The 21,715-nt window shown below is 43.9% G+C and overlaps 5 protein-coding genes across 7 annotated transcripts in view; 3 read left to right on the top strand and 2 right to left on the bottom strand.

The window, feature by feature from the left end:
* Positions 1 to 14,638, bottom strand: part of LOC115766840 (serine/threonine-protein kinase NLK2) — an 87,826-nt gene extending 73,188 nt beyond the window's left edge. For 2 of the 3 annotated variants that reach the window (XR_004018337.1, XM_030710896.1), the window contains exon 1: positions 14,067 to 14,589. Coding sequence is in view for 2 of the 3 variants with exons in the window: in XM_030710896.1 (XP_030566756.1) it covers positions 14,067 to 14,458 (392 nt within the window). In the remaining variant the exon portion in view is untranslated. The other variant, XM_030710888.1, reaches the window with a different exon arrangement.
* Positions 14,639 to 16,155: 1,517 nt separating this feature from the next.
* LOC115769642 (ribonuclease P protein subunit p29) lies at positions 16,156 to 16,979 on the top strand. Its single transcript, XM_030714556.1, has one exon. The coding sequence runs from the start codon at positions 16,317 to 16,319 to the stop codon at positions 16,935 to 16,937; it is 621 nt and encodes a 206-aa protein (XP_030570416.1). The 5' UTR covers positions 16,156 to 16,316; the 3' UTR covers positions 16,938 to 16,979.
* Positions 16,980 to 16,985: 6 nt separating this feature from the next.
* LOC115769632 (UBX domain-containing protein 1) lies at positions 16,986 to 18,325 on the bottom strand. The gene is made up of 3 exons (XM_030714545.1): positions 18,162 to 18,325; positions 17,529 to 18,095; positions 16,986 to 17,475 (listed from the first exon to the last, which is right to left on the bottom strand). The coding sequence occupies exons 1-3, from the start codon at positions 18,209 to 18,211 to the stop codon at positions 17,127 to 17,129; spliced, it is 966 nt and encodes a 321-aa protein (XP_030570405.1). The 5' UTR covers positions 18,212 to 18,325; the 3' UTR covers positions 16,986 to 17,126.
* A 190-nt stretch (positions 18,326 to 18,515) lies between these two features.
* Positions 18,516 to 19,153, top strand: LOC115769651. Its single transcript, XM_030714567.1, has 2 exons — positions 18,516 to 18,930; positions 18,990 to 19,153. The coding sequence occupies exons 1-2, from the start codon at positions 18,648 to 18,650 to the stop codon at positions 19,004 to 19,006; spliced, it is 300 nt and encodes a 99-aa protein (XP_030570427.1). The 5' UTR covers positions 18,516 to 18,647; the 3' UTR covers positions 19,007 to 19,153.
* A 98-nt stretch (positions 19,154 to 19,251) lies between these two features.
* LOC115769617 (UBX domain-containing protein 4) lies at positions 19,252 to 21,701 on the top strand. The gene is made up of 5 exons (XM_030714520.1): positions 19,252 to 19,422; positions 19,518 to 19,652; positions 19,724 to 20,523; positions 20,591 to 21,216; positions 21,284 to 21,701. The coding sequence occupies exons 1-5, from the start codon at positions 19,341 to 19,343 to the stop codon at positions 21,576 to 21,578; spliced, it is 1,938 nt and encodes a 645-aa protein (XP_030570380.1). The 5' UTR covers positions 19,252 to 19,340; the 3' UTR covers positions 21,579 to 21,701.
* The last annotated feature ends 14 nt before the right edge of the window (positions 21,702 to 21,715 follow it).

The raw sequence follows: 21,715 nt of genomic DNA, 5'->3' as shown, positions 1-21,715 counted from the left end.
TTATGATTCATTATTGCGCTGACAAGGTAAAATAGATTTTGATTAATTACAGTGCTATTTTATAAATGTTTATAGACTTTTGTGCGTGCATTTCAAATGTTCAATGTTCATGCACGATAAATAAAATTGACTAAGAATAAATTAAAGCATTATGCATATTAAAAGTCAGTTAATGATGCCATAATAACTTAAATAGCATTATTATTCGGGCATATTACATCATTATTTGACTACAATTATTAAATTTTATAAACTTATAGAGAGTAATTTGTTCAGCTAATGCATAGAAGCAGACATTTCGTACCTTATGAAGTATATACAGTAAAAACTCTTTCAACAGACACCATTTTCGTGCGGAAAGTTTTTTATTCCTAAGGTAATTTATCTGTTGCAGGCATTTAGAATCGCTTGAATCGAACAACTATATACATATATATTTGAGTACCAATCGGTGGAATATTTCATATGAGAAACTTTCTTTCCTGCTTAATATATCTTCACCAAACTTGGCATTTCTTAGTTTCCCTTTACGGTCTACATATGTGCAAAATGTTATCAAAATCGCACTATTCTATATATTTCATACTCTGTCATTATCTCAAGTATGTACGAGATTGAGCTTCACTCTGCCAACATTTGTGAAAATCGGTTGAAAATAAAGCTTCTGTAGAAAGCACTTGAAGGGCATTTGTTTTCATGAATTGTGAAGAAATGATTCAAGTTTTCAACAGCAAATCACGATTTGAAAACAATTCGAAATGAATTAATAGATTCGACGAAACTCTTATTGCGTCACATTTTAAGGCCTCCTCTCCTCTCTTCTCCCCTCCCCTCCCCCTCACCACCCCTTCCCAACAACCTTTGTTAACTCACGTGCATTGTTGCCACATTTCATAACGAGACGATGTTTTTATGTGGCATTTGGCATCATGTGTGGCATTTTATGTAAACTTTTGTAACAATACAAAAAAAAAACAGCTTTGTGCCCCTGCTGCAAGTAATTCTTGGCAACAGCAACAGCAGCAGCAACAACAACAACAATTGTTGACAACAATACGCAGCTGAAGCTTATTGAAAATTGGCAACAAAGCGACAGTCAGCCTGCCCCCGCTTGTACCCAAACCCAACCCCGCACCGTCCCCGCCCCCACTCTAGCACACAGAACACAGTCATCGCATTCAGATTGCAAATCTTCGACTGACGCAGTTGACGGAGGCGCCGCCAAGGCAACAACACAAAGCATCAACGTAGGAGTTCGGTTTAACGGAAGAGGGGGGAAGAAGGCAGTCCGCCAGGGGAGGGGTAGGAGGCACAGCCTTTTGTCAAGAACGAACATGCGTTGTATATTTTGTACGGAAATCAAGATCATACATCAATAACGACAGTTGACAATGAGAAGCTGCCTCTGACTTAAAATGCAAAAAAGGCAAATGAATACAGGGTATACTATAAAATGGCAAGAAATTGAAATTATTTATAAATATAAATATATGAATGCAACATGTCATGCAGATGCGACAGGAATGTCAAAGCCCAGCCGGGCCAGCAGCTTGAGGCATGTTGCAGGTGGCGCAGCTCAATTGCCGCCAGGACTGGGTGTGGCCAAATCCAGATCAGTCCAATGCCCAGCCTCGGGCTAGACAAATGTCAGCGGCTTAAAATGCAACAGCAGCCCGACAACAACGACACCAAAATAAGTAAAACTGACAAAGCAGATGGCAACAGCTCAAGGCGTTGGGGGAGGGGTGTGTACAGTGCAACAGCGGCGGCAGTCGTTGTGGCAGTTGTAGCTGTTGCAGTTGCTGCGGCTGCTCATTTGTCAAAAGACATTAGCAGCGGCAACGGATAAGCGGCAATCATATAGAAATACATATATAAACATATATATATGTGTGTGTGTGTGTGTTTGTGTGTGCACACATCATGCATGTGCATCATGCCTGCATCTTGATGTGGCACATTTGAGGCGTGGCTCATGCGAGTCGCGATGACTCAAAAGCTGCAACAAGCTGTGCAACATTTGAAAGTGCCACAATTAACGCGTCTGTCTAATTATCTCGCGTTGACACAGAACAAGTGCGGAAAAAGTGGGCAAACAGAACCAGAACCAGCTCGGGCTCAGGCCAGCCTAAATGGGCCTGGAAAATGTGCAGACTGCGGCGCCAACTGAAACATTTTCACATACATTTGGCAAATACTTGACGAGCCGTGCAGGCGCCAGACTCGTGTTAACCAACTGCGCTATACCCTGTAGATCTCTCATATTCAATTGTTGGAAGTTTCAATGTAGCAAACATCTGGTTAAACGAAAGAGAATATTATTATGCAAATGATCTGTAGAAGTTTAATACCTTCATTATCTTTTAAATCAAATGTTACCAGCTTTCATAGTCTATAAGAGTTAATCTAGCCACAACTGACTTGGCTCAGAAAAGTCTCCTGCCACACAAATCTATTAAACTCAATGTACTCATTAGGAATATACATACTATATTAATGCTTATACTGCTTGGTTTCCCTTTTAGCCATTTGATAGTTACAGGGTATAACAATGACGTTGCCATAGAGTCGGTAACTGCAATTACCGCATCGCAATAGAAGAGACTTTGTAGAATTTTAATTGAAATGTCAAAAGAGTTTAGTGCGGCAAGCACAATGATGAAGCCAGCGCTGCCGCAACAGACAAACGCAACTGGCGAGCGGCCAGGTACTGGAATTTTAATCGGCAATGCGGCAGAATTTGATTGTGGCATTATTGAGGTTAAGAAAATATGTTAAGAGCATCAGTTGAGAGTGCGCGCCCAACCAGATGCGAGCAATGGGTGAGTCCATAAAGCATTACAAATGCTGCGGCAAAGGGTTTGAAGGCTACACAAAGAGAAGTGTGCTTCAAGCTGCTACAGTGTTGCAAAGCGTCAAAGAGTCGCAGAGACTGTTGCCACACTTCAGTGCTTGTTAGGTAGGACTTTAATAAAAGCAGCGTTGCAAAATTTCACGAACTCTTTATATTTCCAGCTGATTATTATTTGATTGGGTTGTGCTTTAAGCTGCTGCAGTGTTGCTAAACGTCAAAGAGTTTCAGACAATGTTGCCAAACTTCAGTGCTTTTTAAGTAATAATTTAATTGAATCAGAAACTCTTATTACTTTTCAGGTGATTATTACTTTAATGTATTGTGTTTCAAGCTGCTGCAGTGTTGGTAAACGTCAAAAAGTTGAAGAAAATTGTATTAAACATTACATGTTTGTTAGGCAATACTTTGATTAAAACAGCGTTGCCAAATTTCACGAACTTATATTTCTAGCTGCTTATTACTTTTCTGAAGTGTGTTTCAAGCAGTTGCAGTGTTGCTAAACGTAAAAGTGTTTGAGACACGGTTGCCAAACTTCACTACCTATTAATTAAGACTTTGATTGAAGAACTTTGCCAAACTTCATTAGCTTTCATCATCTCTAGCAGCTATTTTAATGTCCTTGTTATTGATAGTTACCAAAGTAATATTGATACTTACAGCTGTACTTAGACACAACTGTTTCAACTTATAGACAAGCTAAATACACAACTTCATATTATCTGAGTAGATAAATCGATACTTTGAGCATAGCTGTAAAGCAAGTGTATGAAGGCACACCTTTTCCTTGAAGTTTTTCCCCAAACGTTACGTTTAGACCAGCTATTTATAGTCGAAATGCTGGAGACGTGCTAATTAAGCGCCGCAGCTTCATCATCGTCAACGTCTGCGTCTGAGTTTGAGTTTGCAGTCATGGGGACAGGATTCGCAGCGGCTTTCGGCAGCTGCTTGGCTCCATTCAGCCTCTCTTATATTTAGCACAATGCATAAGTTTTTTATTTTTTAAGTTTTATTTTATTTTTTGTTGAGTTTTTTTTTTTTAAGAGCCGCTGGCACGACGGCACAAGTCAGTCAGCCGCAACGAGAAAATCGTGCGAGCGTTTAATACTGGATACTCTCTGCGAGCTGTGTCTGGAGTTGGAGTTGAAGTTGTGGCTGCAGCTGCTGCCATTGTCTGGCTGGGCTCTGCCGCCTGCTGTTTATGCTAAATGAGGGTTAAAAAAATGAACGGCAATGAGCCAAGCTTCAGCCTCTTCTTCAGTCAAAGCTGTAGCTGCAACTGTAAATGTCTGCGGGCTGCTGTTGCTGCCTCTCGTCTGTCTGCCCCCGTTTGAAGTGACAGCAGTGGGACGGGGGGTTGCACATGCCCATGTTGCATACAGATACCCTAATGCCCTAGCTGCAATCTTCTGTTGTGCCTAGTTTTGACAACATTTGCCACCCTTACAGGCGGTACACCTTTGATTTGCCTCCCGTTGCCGTTGCAGTTGCAAGGGGACAGCCGTCGGATGTTGTAAGCTCAATTTGTAGCCACAATTTGTGCAGATTTTGCTGCCTTGCGGCAGTGTTAATTAACAATTGTCTGTTGCCTACGTCTGGACGTTAATCGATTGCGATTGACAGACATTTTCATGTGGCAATTCGCTAAATTTGCCACAACTTTGTGGCAAAGTCAAGTCTGACATGGACGAGTGTGTGTGTGTGTGTGTGTACAAGCAGAGCTGAGTGTGCTTTTTACTTTAGCACTATTGTCTAAAATATAAATATTAATTCACGTGCGGCTAGGGAGCATTGCTTTCTAATGCCCTATATCCACTGATAATGGGCATAACAGGCTGGAGCAGACTCTTGCCATTCTTGATCAGCATCAACAGCTGAGTCTTTGAGGTCATGTCTGTCAAAGTATCGATAATACGCCGATCGATATTACCCCAAATTTCTTGGCATTCCGTCTTATATGACAAGAGCTAGAGTTAACCAATTTGTTATAGAAAGATTAATAATATTTTACTTTCTAAAATAACCAACAAAGAAGAATTCGAAGGATATGGGTTTGTTTTTAGAGGAAAGCTAAATGCAGAAAGTTTTCTAGACTTAATTTTAGCTATCTTGACACTTCGAAGCTTCCTCTTGCCTTTCGCTGCCGCACAAAGCCTAGGAATTGATCCTCCAGCATTTTTCCGCTAACAGTGCCTCATAAAATTGTGTCTTACAACCGCTAAACAGTGGCAGCAACAAATGCTCTGCGAGCCGCGCGACAAGCGAATCATGAGCTTAAATCATATCGGGAGAAATGCATTTTCGCAGACACACGCACACATATGCATAAATTTTCACTAGCATTTTTCCAGTTGTGCGGTGTCAGGAAAATAGTTTGACGCAAAACTTAATTAGTTTCTCGCTTTGCCGGGCAACCGAGGGGGGGAGGGGAGCACGGCTTGGGGGCAGCCCAACGCCTGGCCCGACCGCACCGCACAACCCTCTGGCATTGCTGCAGCCATGAAGTTTTCTTGTTATGGCCCGAGTGTCCGGGCTGGTAGTACGAGTGGCTTCATTAAGTTCGGGTTCAAGTAGTTGCCCGCCGGCTGCCAGTTCAACTGTCCAGCTGTCCGGCTGTCTAACTGCAGCTCGCACTGCCGCCCCCCTCTGCCCCGTTGCTGCCCCTACGCTCAGTGCAACTCCACGAATTGTCTATTTCAGTTTTCCAATGTACTTTACGATCCGTTGTGGCAAAGAGTTTTGTTCATCGCTCGTCGTTGCGTTCTGTTGTCCGACACACACGATGATTTATTTGGCACACACACACACATGTGCACACACACACACACACATACACTGACAGCTACCTGCGCGTGTAAATGCATTTTGCTGTAGTTGAATTAGGTTTGCTGCTGCACACACAACAAGCTGAGGCAAGCGGGGCAGAGCTGACAGAGCCAGGGGCTGGGGCTGGGACAGGGGCAGCTGAGGTCTCGCTGGGCTAAAGCTTTTTCGTTGGTGGCACTCTGTTGACTATTATTTTTCATTTTGAACGCACGCAGTGAGTGCACGAGAGCGAACAACTTGGGAGTCGGAAGCCGCCGAACGGACTGAGCAATACTCTGTTCGCAGCGCAAGAGAAAACTGTGTTCTCGTGACTCCAAAGCTGTGAAGCTACAAGCAAATCTACAAATTTAACTCGAAAAGAAAAGCATCAACTGGATAATGAAGTTAGTCGCCTATAAGCAGATGCTTTCAAACTGTGATTCACCTGAGCGGAAGGCGACTTCCCTTTTACGGCTCTAAAACTGTGACTGCAACTGTGAATCGAAAATAACAAGCAGGGGCCCTTAAACTGTGAGTGAAAAGGGGGTGACTTCTCAGTTATGTTGTTGAGGACTCTAAAATTGTAACTATAACTACATCGAAAATAAGAAAAGGCGCTTAAAAAGTGGTTGGGCTGTTTTATCTGTACTCTCAAACTGTCGAAGAGACCACCTCACTTCAGAAGCTGATATTTCTTAGATTGTGACTCTACAACTGTAATTCTGAAAATGTGACTATATAACTGTGATTCCCAAATAAAGTTGCCTTCATAATGGAGTTTTCGACCATTGAGCTGTGACGCTCAATCTGTGGAAGGCGCTACCTGTATTGTGTGTGACCGTAAAACTGTGATTATAACATGGACACACTCATACATAGATTATACGACTTGGCAGGCCTGTAATTCTCGGGGTAAAAGTTATTTTTTCTGCAGTAAGTGACTTTAACGCTGTAAAAAACGCTGTAAAAAAACTGTTAAAACTGTGACTCAAAGATATTTGCAATATTGAGTGCAAGAAATGTGAACAGAACTCTCGCGAACCTCGGTTCCTAAGAGAAGTACATGATATATTATATATTGATTGGATCTTTAAGAAATCTACTTCCTATAGCAAAAATAGCTATCTAAGTCAGATTTCAGCTAGATAGCTAGAATACTAAGAGAGTTCGGATAGTTAGGCAAAGGGTTTTGGCTATTGACTCAGATCAGGCCTGGCCTCCTTATGCATCTTGCACATTTTATGACAGATAATTTGAATATATTTGACATGAACTGCACGTGAAATACTCAATTATCTACCTGTCAATTTTGTGTGAACATTTAAAATTGTGAGATATCGATTTTTAAGACCAAGCTTGACTGTGGATGAAAATAAATGTGTACTATACAAGAGTAATATACATAGGCTGAATTGTAGGTCGTGAGCGCTTTGAAGATTACACAAAACCAATACAACCTTTCTTAATTTGTGAACAGGGTATAATTATTTCATGATACACACACGCACACACACACACACACACAGAGAGTTACAGAATGTTTGCTATGACTGTTACATGATACCTAAAGCCACAGCTGCTGGCGGGCGGCAGAGAGAGATATACAGAGCGAGCGAGCGAGAGAAAGAGTGAGAGAGAGGAATGAAGATATAGAGAAAGATAGAAAATATAAACCTCAAAGATACATTTGCGCTTCACTTGAACCGTAGAACGTAATTCAAGTGAACTAAGCTGGCCGAAGCAAGTGACTCACATGTGTGTGTGTGTGTTTGTGTGTGTGTGTGTGTAAGGCTGAGTGTGGGTGCGTGTGTGTGTATGTGTTGCGAGGGCACAATGAAGCTGTAGACAAAATTGCGTGCGTAATTCTTTGGCAACGTTCGGGAAATGTTTGGGCCAAGAACACAGAGGCACAAATAGTTTTTGGCACAACAGGAACAATCGCCAGGCTGGGCTGGGCCAGGAGATTGGGACAGAGAGAAGCTGTTTCAGGAGCCATAGAAAATGGCACGTTGTTATGTCGTTCGCATTGGGCGCTACCTAAGCCCCGGCACTTGAGATGTTTTTATGGTAAAAATTGCATTTATAGCCGAGCAGGCGTTGTACATTTTTCTACATTCTATTTTCTATTGTCGCCGCTGTTGCCAAACTTCACAGACAATCAGCAGGATTAGATGAGTTGAGTTTTTTTTGGTAAATGCGTGTCGGGAAAACTAAATTTCGTTCAATAGCCTTCACAGCAAATCGTGTACATGACTACAAAGAAAACTGTACTTTGCGCTGTTGCCAAACTTCACAAGGATAACTGGGATACGCTCCTTGAAAGTTCAACTTAAATTAAATCACCAACAAGCTACGAAAACAAAGATTTAGGTTGTCTGTATAATAAAAACCTCCCGATTCTATCATCAACAGGCTTTGCTATCAACCTCTAGATTTGCAAGGCCTAGTGCTCAGTCCACAGCTAGAACCTCTTGCGAATTATAAGCAATGAAAAAAAGATAAAACGAGTAAATTATAGTTAACATTTCACATTTTAACATTAAGCTGAAGTATTTTTTATGGTAATGCAAAACCAAACAACGTAATCAATAAATAATTTATAATAACAAATAAAATATATTTCGCGAGGTTGCGCTGTTGCCAAACTTCAACTTGCAGTCAAATTTAACTGTATAACTGCCCGAAAATTGTATAGGCTGAGAATGTTTAAATTTGTGCAGGGATTTGCGAGCCTTGACTCTCGACCCCGTTGCGTGGAGTAGTTCAAAAACGATGGAAAAATGAAAAACTCATAAGCCAATCGAGCCGCACAGTCAGCCCAAAGCAATCAATGGCGATAATAAAATGGAATATCATGAAATTGAATGAGGGACGACGAAGAGAAATTCGAATGAAGAGCGAGGTGAATGCGATGGAAAACAGGATAATTATTCAAACACTTTCAAAGTCAAACACACAGAGAAAACCACAGGAGAACGGGAAAATATATATGAATATGTGTATATATGGAGAGAATCAGGCTGGGAAAAACTAAACTCATTGAAAATTGCCGTCCGAAGGGTTGGACGTACAGTACAGGGAAGTTTTTACTTCAATTCAAGCGAAACGCTAGATGAGACGAGACGAAATGGGATGCAGGCGAAGACGAGACGCGATGAGAACTGAAACGTGGTGGCAGACGACAAAACATATGCGGGACTCACAAGCCATAGCATATATCCTGTAAGCGGGCCTGTCTGCACCATCCTGTGTGTGTGCGTGTGAGAGACAGACAAAATATCTAAAAACTGTCGAAGGTTGTTCAACCAACCACCAGGAGCAGAGCCCAGCATCAGCGCTGAGCTCTAAAGCCATGACCAGAGCAGCTGTTCCCCGGCTGCTGAAAGAACCGAAAACAATCAAACGAAAAACAAGCGTGCGCTTGACACGACCAGCAGATACCCTGTATGTAAACATCTGGGAATTTTTCCAGCGTAGAACATTTGTATTCTGAGATAACTTTTTTGTTTATTGTCCGATCGAGCTGAAATTTTTACTGCTTTAAGTTGGCATTAAAATGTGTCTTTATACCAAAAATTAGGGCAAACAAATGAATACATTTTTTATGGAAGCTATCCATTAGGTAAATTATTCCTACACATACTCAGCTTCTCCATCTCTCTCTCTCTCGTATATCACAAGGCGGATCAGAGCTCATCAGCCCGATCAAAAATATACCTTTACATATTTAAACGAGTTTGTCTGCCTGTTACATGCATTTGCACACATCCATTGTACCTGACTTTTACCCAATTTCCATAGGTACAGGGCATACGAACAAAAAAAGGAGAAGGAGAAGAAAATAGTGGTTGGAAAATAAAACTACATGTCCCGGTACTTTTCAATGTAGTCAATGCTCCGTGTGCACTGCTTATGCATTGCTTTTGTTTTGTTTGCATTTTTTGGTGGTGCAGCAGCAGGCAGAGAACGAGGATGGAAGAGAGAGAGAGGGGGGGGGGGGGGGGGGGGGGTGCAAGGAATCACTTAACAGGCAACAGAGGGACAAGTCCAAGCGGCGTCGATTAATGCCAGCGAATCGCAACGAATCGCGCGTCAGCGATGCGGGCCTGAGCTGGAGCTGGGCAGGGCCATTGGACTCGAGATTAGCACAGGATTTGCGCCTGATCAAAGACCAAAAGCCTAGAGAAACCAGCAAGCAACTGGCCAAACGAGATGCCGAAGATTAAATACGCTTGCGAGCCAATGCGTGTTGATGTATTCTCAATCCCGAATATTCCTGGGGTAGAATATATAATATTGAGAGCATAGAGAAAATTAGATTCCGAGAGATCGGCGTATTTCAAAAGAAGAAGCAGAAGTACTTAGGAATAGATGAGCTCGTATTCCGGCCTACTTTAACTTTAGGAACTATATCTAGAAAGTCCGTTATTGAAAAGATACCAGCTAATTATGTAGGAAATCATCCTGAACTCAAAGGTTTAGATATTTAGAACAATTAAAAAAGTTTTATAAGCGTGATCAGAACTCTCGCGATCCTCGGTTCCTAGCAGAAGTATATGATATATTCATTGGATCTTTAAGAAATCTACTTCCTATAGCAAAAATAGCTATCTAAGCCAGATATCAGCTAGATAGCTAGAATACTAAGAGGGTTCGAATAGTTAGGCAAAGGGTTTTGGCTATTGAATCAGATCAGGCCTGGCCTCCTTATGCATCTTGAACATTTTATGACAGATTTAGAATACCCTCAGCTAGGGTATAAAAATAACAGGAACACAAGAGGCGCACGCTCTGCCCTGGCCAGGCCAGGCCAGACCAACCTATGGCTATGGCTAGAGCTTGAGCTGGGCAACAGATAACGACGACAACGACGACACCTTGCAAGCCAGAGGCTGTGGCTTAGGCTAAGGCTAAGGCTGTGACTGTGCCTGGGCCAGGCCAGAGCCAAAGCCAGAGCCCAGAGCAGGCCACAAGTCGTGCAGGAAGCGAGTTTTTATGCAGGCAAAAGGTTTACACAGTCTCCGCGTCCCGGCGTCTTTTCAGCTGTCCGGCCATTTGTCCATTTGGTCCGTTCTTGGACTTGTCGTCTGCGTCTGCCTGCTTCTAAAACCAGTTGCAGGTAGTTTAAAGTAAGCCCAAGATGTTCGCTCATCTTTTGTGGCTCTTTTCGGCTCAATTCCTCTGCCTCTTTTCCTCCTTCTTCCACTCCATCCGCGGCTGCTGTTGCCTGCGCAGCAACAGGCCAAAAGACTGGACTCTACGAACTCGGTGTCCAATATTTTTGTTTTGTGGCCGAAACGAGCGTTTTTCATTGCCCATTTCGCCGCTTCCCCAACCGCGCCCCAACCCGCCTCGATTCCCGCTAAATGCAGCTCTTTTTTATGTCTGTCTTGGCCGCAATGCAGTGAGAAAAATTCGTAGAAGTTTGCCTAGGATTAATTGGTTAATCTTGTTGTGTGTTTAAGTGCATAAATGGTTTCCTATTTCTACGAAATAAATTATAAGCTGATTAATCTGGCGTTTAGTCAGCGGATTCTTTAATTGATAACATTTTTATGGTGAATGATATTGAGCAAGTGTAATTAACTCGTTCGACGCTGTTGCCCAATTTCAGTTGAATACTCATTAAAACCATTAACGCTAATGCATTGTTGCCAAATTTCAGTTGCTTCATCAAATCAATTTGCATTAAACGACACATTTATGCAAGCATTTCTGGCCTTGTTGCCACACTTCACTGACAGCCATTGATGCCAAATTTCACAAAAAGTTCTCATACCTTTGTTTTAACTACTTTAAGGTACATTTTAGACTAATTGTGTGTTTACTATAAAAATCTTTGAAAGAATGCATTGAATTGCATTGTTAAACCCTTTTACGAGCTCTTTTATGCATTGTTGCCAAACTTCAGTGGTTTATTCATCAAATCAATTACTTCATACTTCATTAAACGTCTCATTTAAGAAGGAATTTCTAGCCTTGTTGCCGTTCTTCAACTACAGTTAAATGCACTGTTGCCAAACTTTAAAAAATAGCTCTAAATACCTTTGTTTTAACTATTTTAAGGCTTTATGTGTTAACTATAAAAATGCATTAAATAGCTATTTTATGCGTTGTTGCCAAACTTCACATAATTTTCTCCAAATAAATGTATGCACAAATATTTCTATCAACAGTTTAATGTTAAATGCCCAAAGAGTGTTATTTGAACAACTTGAAGCAACATTCGCCAAACAATTTGAAGTGCTTGGGCCTGTTGCCAAACTTCATTAACTATGACACTTGTTCAACTTCCTGCCATGGCCATAGAGACTAGAGACCACCTCACCTGCTCCTAAGCAAACGGCACATAAACAAAACTAGCCTGGCATCTGGCCACACGGCATCTAACAAGTTCGACATTTGGCACTTAAATTTAACGCTTGATTGCATTTACGGTGTGCGGCGGTGGTGTGTCGAGTGCCGAGTGCGCTATATATTAAAATATAGTTTCTGTGAGCCAGTGCAGCTGACTACGACGACGACTACGACCCAGGGCAGAGACCAAAGACCAGCCCAGACCAGACCGGGCCATAGACAGCGACTGCGACTGAGACTGCGACTGAGACTGCGACTGAGACCATGATGATTGCTTTTGAAAAGCCAATCCAACGTCAACGACTCTATTCTGCGGGTTCTGCTTTAAGCCAGAAGGCCTAAGCCAAGCCGTTCGACTGCCGGCTTCTCTTTCTCCTAAACAGCTTTTCACGTTTGCCCCATTCTTCTAGGGCTTGTGTGAAGTGGAGGAGCGCGAACTGGAAAGTGGGAACTTGGTTTGGGTCTCCTCCTCCTCCACTTGTGGCACATTTCGTTGTCGTCTTTATGCGCTGCACAACTTCCTTGTGCCTAGTTTTGAGCACTTCTCCAGCTCCCTTCCCCCCTCCTCCGCCTCATGCTCCTCCTCCTCCGCCAACTCAGCCACCGTCCTTCTACTTGGCGTCACTTAGCGTGTGCCAGTTTTTCACTGGCTTCTTTTGGTGTTTACCCAACACTGAACCCCTGCCCTGCACACACCCTGCTGGGCGCACACACAGCCGGAAATGCCGTTTTACACGTGAATGAAATTTTTGTAGTGTTGTAAACGTAATGTGCACAGCGTTGCCAAATTTCAGTCAAAAATCAACCGTTACATCGTGCACAACTCGTTTAGCAACAATTAATGTAAAAATTGTCAAATATGCAAATCAAAGAAGCTGGAAAAACTTTTGTTAGCCGCGACTTGCAACAGCCGCGAGCCAAAACAGAAAACAACAAAACAGACAAAATATGAAACACGAGGGGAAGCCTAGTTAAGGGGGGGGGGTCACGGGATAGTACGGGGGTAGCAGCAACATTTTCATAGAAAAACCACCCTAACGCTGGAAAAATGCATAAGGCACAAAGGACGTAGGACGAAGGACGACGGCAAGCTGATGTTGATGTTAATGTTGACGCTGCGACGACAGACCGCACAAAAAAGGGGGTAAAAAAAATAATAAGAATAATAATAAAAGGCGGACGTCAGGCCTATGCATAAAGGACTCTGCACACAGGGAAAGGTCGCCGCCAGGCAAAGAGCCATTGAACCCCAGTTACATGTTAAGACCAAAGACTAGCTAAATGCTGGCGAGAAAAAAGTTTTCATATTAAATGCGAAACAACTGAACGAACAAGCTTGCAAAAATTGAATTGAAATATATACTAAAATAATAAAATATACCAACTGTAAACAGTTGACATTAAATCAAAGCCACAACAGCCCAACATTCAGTGTTGTAAAGCGATATAAGTATAAGTATTTTTTCAAGTTGGGCACTCTGAAAGAAGAAGAAGAAGCGCGCGCGAATTGACGCTGGCTGATGAAATAGGAAAATAGGCGAAAATAAAGTAAAGAGTATTATAAAAATAATATTTGTAGTAAGAATCTGTCATCTCTGAGATCAATAAGATGATGCCTTATGCTAATTTTTTTGACATTTTTAGTTTAAAATTTGACAAATTCACGAGCAATGCAATGAAATGTCATTCTATAGAACTGAACTGATGTTTTTAATAGCAAGTCTGCAACAATTTAGATTTTGGTATTATATTTAAGAGCCTACATGCCTAATTTCGCACTTCTAGCTATTTTCTATAGCAGGCATTATAACTGATATCAATGAGCATGTTATAAACTTCTTTTGGAGTTATTTTAAATCAAACATTTGGAGTTTTAAGCACTCACAAAGCAGATTTAACAATGCCAAGAGCTTGAACTATTGACATCGGATATTATCTATCTTTAAAGAATACTTAGGCTTATAATAACTAGACTATGAATTGTTTTATAAATTCCTTATAATAGCTAGCCTTAAGCATTGATGTATAAAAATTGCATGGCGTCAAAACTTACCAGACAACGCCGAATGCACCGTAGCCAATTGGACGATCCGGCTGTACATCCTGTGGCACCGCTGGCGGCTGATAATACGGTGCCGCTGCGGCCAATATTGCGCTGGCGCCCTGTGGCGCACCACCGGCAGCACCACCCTGTACCAGTGACATCGAAACGCTCATCGAGCTACGCGGCGCAGCAGCTAAAGGATTTGGGCAGCTGTCGTTGCTGCTCCTTCTGGAGTAACTGGCTCCTGCTGTCTGCTGAGGATTAGCTGACGTTTGATAAAGCCTCTGCTTGCTGCTGTTGTTGTTGTTGGTGTTGGTGGTGTTGGTGGTGTTGCTGGTTGGATGGGAGAAATGGTGTTGATTGCTCAATGGATGCCGCTTGGGGCCACTAATGGCCGCCATTCAATAGTTGCCCATTTGGTGTTTGTAATTTTTATTGCTCGTCTTGTGTTGTGCACACAAATTGGTTGTATATTATTTTTTTAACACATTAGAAATGAATTTTAGCGAATTTTGTTGAAATTTTTGCACATTTTTTGCTTACTTTTCCGGCTATTGTTGTTGTTGTTGTTGTTGCTGGCGACTGCAAGAAATCAAGAATTCAAGATTTAGAATTTTGGGCGCATTTTTGCCAGGCAAAGGAAAGAGGGAAACGAAAAGTAACAAAAAAAAAAAAACTGCCGTTAGCTGCGGCCGGGGCGCGTCCGTGTAAATGTGCGCGCATGCATATGTATGCGTGAGTCAGTGAGCGAGCGCAAGAGCGAGAGAGCGAATAAACACACAGAAAAAAAAATAAAATAAAATGCGAGTGGAGTATGGAGTTTGTTTTTTTTTTTTTTTAATGTTTACATGGTAGCGCAGACAGTTTAATCAACTTGAAGTGAAACATATCTTATTTAATATGTGCACATGTTTTGCAATAACAACAAAAGAGAGCGACGCACAACAACAAAGTACGCTCTCAGCGTGCTTAGCGTCAGCGTCGCGCACTTGACACTTTTTTGCTGCTGCTGCGACGCCGACGCCGACGCCAAGGCAACGCTCATGGAAAACAATGCACAGTAAAAAAGAAAAGTGCACTGAAATGCAGAAAATGTGCGGCATTTGTATGACACATGGAATTTGAATACATTTTCCAGACTAATTTCCCATTTCCTTACCTTAAAAAAATGCACAATTATTGAGTGGCGGCGGCAGCAGCTGCGACAGCGGCAGCGAATTTTTGCTGGTGACAACGGTGGGGAGCTGATTTCGATGACTGCGGCGACTCTTCCGCATTTGTGTGTATGAGTGTGTTTGGCGTGCGTGTGTGTGTGCAGCGTCGGTGGCGACGGCCGCGGCGGCGTTAGAGACAGACGATAATGAAATTTACAAATGAAAATTCGATGCTAACTTAAACACGACGCGGGCTGCGACGGCAACGTTGACTGCGACTGCGACTGCAAGAGCGGCTAAAATGTAGCAAGTCTCACGAATTTGTTGTTATTTGTGATTTATTAACGCACACACACATTCACTTAGGGACAGACGCACACATGAGCGACAGCGAGACCGACGGCAATCAATTGAATTATTTTTTTTTCTGAAACTTTTTACTTGTGCATTTGTCACGTTTGTTGGGGCACAATTATTATTGCATTATCTGGTTATTACACTACCCGAAGTTTGATAGGCAGCAGCGAAGTTGCTTTTGCAATACATGTGTGTGTATGTATTAATTTTTTCCTTTGCCTTTTGCAAGAAACACACGCGGCGTCTTTTTACCGATTTTATGCGTGTCGTTTATGCGAAAGTCATGATAGGACTGACAACAACAAAATTTCTAGCGATGTGACCGGGCCTACGTGAGTGGTGTGACCAGTCGTTTTATTTTTGGTATTTTCATTAACAGCTGAGTTTTAGCAACATGTTGCCTCAACACTGCAGCATAACAGCATGTAAGCAAATCCCATTGTACACTAATAGCATGTTCTAACCATGATTTTAAGTGAATTTAACGGCTTTTAATCAATTTACATGTTAAATTAATTTCCCTGTCATATTTTCTTGTGTTAGCAACATTCCGCAAAAGTTAACGTGTGACCAGCTGTTTTGTTTTTGCCATTTGGCGTTTAACATAGCTATGTTATGTTAACTGCACAGCTGTAACTATCGATAAGTACTCGCTGTGGCCGATATTTGCGGATAGTATGCAGTGCAGCCAGCAACGTAATCGAGCAGCATACCTTATCTGAATTTTGTAAACAAAAAATTGGTCAACATGGAACGAGAGACGGAAACTCTGAAGGAATTCCTCACCGATCTCGTCGTGCCGCACCATCGCTGCAATGTTAACATCATACCCGATCACATCACCATGCTGCATGGCACCAAAAACAAAAAGCAACACAGCCGCAAGCGGCGCGCCCACAAATCGAGCACGCTGACACGCCGGGAATACGCCCAGCTAGGTCTCAATACGCTGCCCACACGGCAAATGCGCTACGAGCAGGCGCTGCCGCTGCACAAGCTCTGGCGCGGCTACCTTCGCGAGCATCTAGATCTGCGCGAGGGCGACGAGGTGCCGCAAGTGCATGAGAAACGCTACGAGGAGTTCAGCAAGCAGCTGGTCAAGCTGGATTTGCATGGCGCCAAGCTGCGTGTGGTGCAGTCCAAGTGTCCCACGCTGGTCGGACTCAACGGCATCTGTGTGCTGGACACAAAGAATGTGCTCAAGCTGCTGGGCGAGGATCATCGGGTGCGCACCGTGCCCAAGAGCGAGTGCGTCTTCGGCATGCACGTGGACAGCCTGGAGTTTATCATATTCGGGCAGCATCTGAATATGCGGCCGGCGGAGCGCAGCGTGAAGAAAATCAAGAGTTATGTGGAGCCCTTCATGTAGCCGCACAATAAATGCCGCCGAAATGTAAATCTTTAATTCAAATTTCATCATTGTTTTTTATATAAAATCGTACATTTAACGCCCCAGTCGAAGGGCGACTGGAAATATCGCGTCATGTTTATTACATATGTATTTATTTATAGCTTTAAATGTTTGTTAGTTGTGTTTGAGTTTCGATTTTGAGAGCATTTACGCAGCCGGCTTGGTCATGGTTATGACAGCCGAGGGCACCAGGCCCAGCACCTCCAGCGGCTTCTCGTAGTCATCGTCGGCAAAGATCTTGCGCGGAAATGTGGTCATCAATGCGAACGGCGTCTCAATGCCTGTCTTCACCTGTATAAAGACGCGCACCGCCGACAGCGGCTCCTTCACATTGAACTCGGAAGCCAGCGTCGAGCCATCCTGCAGTCGCACCTGTATGCGCGTCTCGGTATAATCGCGTGGCGGCGACTTGATGCCCGTCGGCGTGATGGCCGTGGTAGTCGAACTGACCGAGGGCACGGCATCCGACGGCTTGCCGGGGCTGCTCTGCTCTGCCCTGGAATAATGATTAGGCTTAAGCTGGAGCGCTTGCTTTTGAGGGTTCCTCACCTGGCTTTGCGTGCCGCCTTGTCGGCCTCGATCTGTGCGCGCACACGATCACGTGCCGCCTTCTCCTCTTCCTTTTCGCGTTTGCGCTGATCAACTATCTTTTTCATTTCGATTTCCTCCATGCGACGGCGCGCCTCTGTCATATCCTTGCCGGAGCGTATGCGATTGCGTTCACGTTCCAAGGCATCGGCCTTCTCGCGCTCCTCACGCTCGACGCGCTTCTGTTTGAGCTTCTCCTCGATCAACGCCAGCTGTGCCTTCTTTTCGTCCTCGGTCAGTGCCTTCTTCTCCTCAGTGGACTCGGAAAAGTTGCTGTGACCCGTCTTGGCCGCATGGTACTCGACCTCTGTTTGATCCTTCAGCACCTTGCCGCAATCGTCGCATTTCAAAGATTTGGCAACGGCCGCTCCGCCCGATACGTCGGCGGCTCCGCTGCTGCTCGGCGCAGAGTCTTCGGTTGCAGCCGGGTCGGCGGCTGCAGCTGGTATCTCTTCATCGCCGTGGGCCAAGAGCCACTCCATGGCTATCTCGACGCCTTTATGGCTAGTCACACTTAATGCATATTCTCTATGAATTCATATAAAAGCATAATACAAATTAGCCGGCGAAGAAAATATTTGGACATATACTTACACTCTATCTCTGGGAAAACCCATGTCCATTAATGTTTGTACATCACTCATGTCTGCAGTCTAAATTTCTAGCGCAAATGTCTCAATAGAACACGTAAGTTTGTGCAAATGCTTAATTTTTTCCACTTAATATTTTCCCTGCAATAATGACACACAAAAACAATGCTGCGTTGCTAGTGTTGCACAACGTCAAAAGTGAATGCTTACTCTAAATGAATATTTTGTTTTAATCGATTAGATGTAATGCGTTAAATTAACAATAACAAATAACAAAAGTGAATAACAAATATGCATTAATAGGCAATACATTTATTAAACTAAACACTTTAAGCGTATAATTAAAAATAATGCGGCATGTAGATAAGACATCTATATACCTATCGATGTATCGATAACACATCAGCTGCTTTGAATATGCAGTTGCGTCGCTGCAGCTTGCCTAACCGATAGCGTCGTATAACCATTTTGTTAGCGTTACCATCAGAAAATGTCGCCCCAAAATAAAATCAAGAAGATGGTAATTAAAATACCTCGCCATCCGTACATCATAGCACAGGGCGAATTCGATTATCAGGAGCGCGTTCAAATACGCAAATGTCGCGTCAATCTAGAGAGAATGAAAGGACAGCAGACAGTCGGAGGACGCCCATTCCCATTAAAACCCAAGCCGAAGCGTTGCTGTGTTCGCGTAGCACGTCTACCAAATGTGGAACGCAGCGAGATATCCGTAACACCGGCCAGCTCCATTGTGTGCTCGGATTTTGATGATGGTATCTGCATGCTTATCGCTGAGCTAATTGCAGCTATTTAACAGTTTTTATCTTTACAGATTCTGCTGACGAATAGATGATGCAGCTGTCAATGCCGCGACGCCCAATCACCAATTGTACTGAAGACTAGACAAACCAGGCAGTGGCAGCATGTCCGGGACTTTCCACACTCATATTTTGTAGCTGTAATTTTGAATATCTATAAATACATTTGTAACTAATATTTGTTACTGTAGGCGTTTTTTTTTGCTCGACATGTTTGAAAGCACAACCGATAAACCAACAGTTATCGATATTAAGCTTGTTTTAGAAAGTTTCATCACTATCCCATGGATGTCAGGTGGAAAAAAATATTTGTGAAATAGCCAAATTATTCGGTAATACAACAACATTCTAGGCAGCAAACAAATATGAATTGGCATACAGGTACTATTGCAGAGGCTGTGGCGGAATCTAAAGCCAAAGATGCCATCTTCGTTCTCTACATTCAAGGTAAAAACACCAAAATAAAAATCACCATCAATTTTTTACCACGTCATGTTTGCTAATTGGACATTGTAATTGAATAAACACTGCGCCACACACAGGTCAGGACGAGATGACAGCTAAACTGGATAGATTTCTGAACGATGGGCGCGTGACCTCGAAGCTGCAAACATCCGACTTTGTGGCAGTCAAGATACAGGGCGACAGTGAAGCTTACGCTATGTTTATATCGCTCTGTAAGTACAGTATGCGCTCGCTAAAGTGAACTGGAACAGTTTTCTATATGCATTAATCATTTGCCCCAAAGATAAAGTGGTGCCAGTGCCATCAATCTTCTTTATTGGTAAATCTGGCACCCCGCTAGATATAGCCACAGGCATCATTGGCAGCGTCGAGGAGCTGGTGGCCAAAATCGATAAAGTGCTGCTGCTGGCGGGCAAGCAGGCAAATCCGGATGCAACCACGAGCAGCGCAGTTGCAAACGAGGCCAATACACAGCAGGAAACAGGTCGCACAATTGCCGGTGCAGACAGTACCGAAACAAAGGAACAGGCATTTGAGCAAGCGGCGGCCAGGAACACAACGCAGGCAGCCGAGCAGAAATCTGAGATAACAGTGGCAGAGCCGGAACCGGAACCGGAAGAGCCAGTTATACCCGAACCCATTGCTGCGGTGGAATCAAGCTCGCGGCTTGAAACAGTTGATCCGCCAAAGCCTGCAGCTGCGCCTCAAACGGCTGCTGCGCCCGAGCCAACTGTGGCGGCGATGTCAGCGGCAGCAGCTGCAGAGAAGCGTGCGGCCGCAGCTGCAGCCGCAGCCGCAGCTCAAGAAACAACAACAGCAGTGCTGCCAAATGGGATGGCCCCTAACTTGCCCATTGCTATGCCATTAGTACCCCCAAGCACACAGAGCGGCGCACATGCGTCCACTGAGGAGACGAATATGAGCATGTCGCAAATTCAAGTGCTTGTGGAGCAGCGCAAGCAAGAACGCCTCGAGGAGCAAAAGCGACGCGACAAGGAGAACGAGCTGCGACGACGTCGCGAGGGACGCGAAGCGCAGGCCCAGAAAGTTATCAGCCGCGAGCAGGAGCTAAAACAGTTGCAAGTGAGTCCCAATTACGAATGCCAACAAGTAAATATATAATTGAAAACGTTTCTCTTCTCTTGTCAAGGAGCGCATACGTCGCGAGCGCCAGCAGGAGCAGGAGACACGTGAACGAATTCTTGCGCAAATTGCTGCCGATCGTGCCGAGATGGCGAATCGTGCATCCGCGAATGCCGAGGCGCAGAGTGTTAACACGTGCACAACGACATCGGCTGTTGTGCAGGACTTTTCTGCCACATCGGTGCAGGAGACGCGTTTGCAAATCCGTTTGCCAGGCGGCATTACGCGCACCAAAGCATTTCCCGTGGCAGAGCCACTGACCACCGTGCGCGGCTTTGTGCTGGAAGAACTGCTTGCCGGCAGCAACATACGCGAATTCACACTGGCCACAAGCTACCCGAGACGTGAGTTCAAAACCGAGGATGAGACAAAGACGCTGGGCGAGCTGAATCTGGTGCCCAATGCGGTGTTGTTGGTACTCAAAGGCGAGCAAACGAATCGCGTGGTGCGCAGCAGCAGCAATCTGATGAACATTGTGACCAGCATGATTTGGGCAATACTCACACCGGCGGCCGTCGCATTCGATTACATCAACAAAATGGGTTTCCAGCGTCTGCGACAGCGCGTCATGCAAATGGTGTCCAATGTCGGCTGGTCGAAACCTCCAGTGCGCCCCGCGGCCAACGGCGATGGGTAGGTTAAACAAGTTCGACAACCTCTAGCCACAAAACTAATGCAGCATTTCTTTACGCTTTGACAGCACCATGCAACGCAATATGGATTTGTTTATGCTGCGCACGACAAGTGGTACACCGGGCCTCCAACAGGCAACTCCACAAAATGCAGTTGGATCGCCGGCCCATCAGGCAAAGCCGACGCTCGTCTCGCACAGCGATGCGGATGCCGCATCTGGACATGACCTGACACAACAGCGCTCCGGTGGCATTAAGCCAGCGCGTTATGGTGAATCGAATATACGTCGATTGGCAGATAGCGCAAAGGACGACGACGAGGATAAGGCCACCTATAATGGCAACTCCACACAACAGCAATAAACTACAAATTACAAATAGCTATAAATTTTCTCAATAACCATGCCCGTTACATTCACAGCTTCAAGGATATGCAGCCTGAAATTTAATATTAACTAAATACAAAAGTAAAGGAAATCAACTATATATATTCAAATATT

The sequence above is a fragment of the Drosophila novamexicana genome, unplaced genomic scaffold, assembly GCF_003285875.2.
Source record: "Drosophila novamexicana strain 15010-1031.04,08,12 unplaced genomic scaffold, DnovRS2.1 tig00000009-arrow-pilon, whole genome shotgun sequence".
NCBI classification, from domain to species: domain Eukaryota; kingdom Metazoa; phylum Arthropoda; class Insecta; order Diptera; family Drosophilidae; genus Drosophila; species Drosophila novamexicana.
The sequence above is the reverse complement of the archived record's forward strand: the minus strand, read 5'-3'. Positions and strand labels throughout refer to the sequence as shown.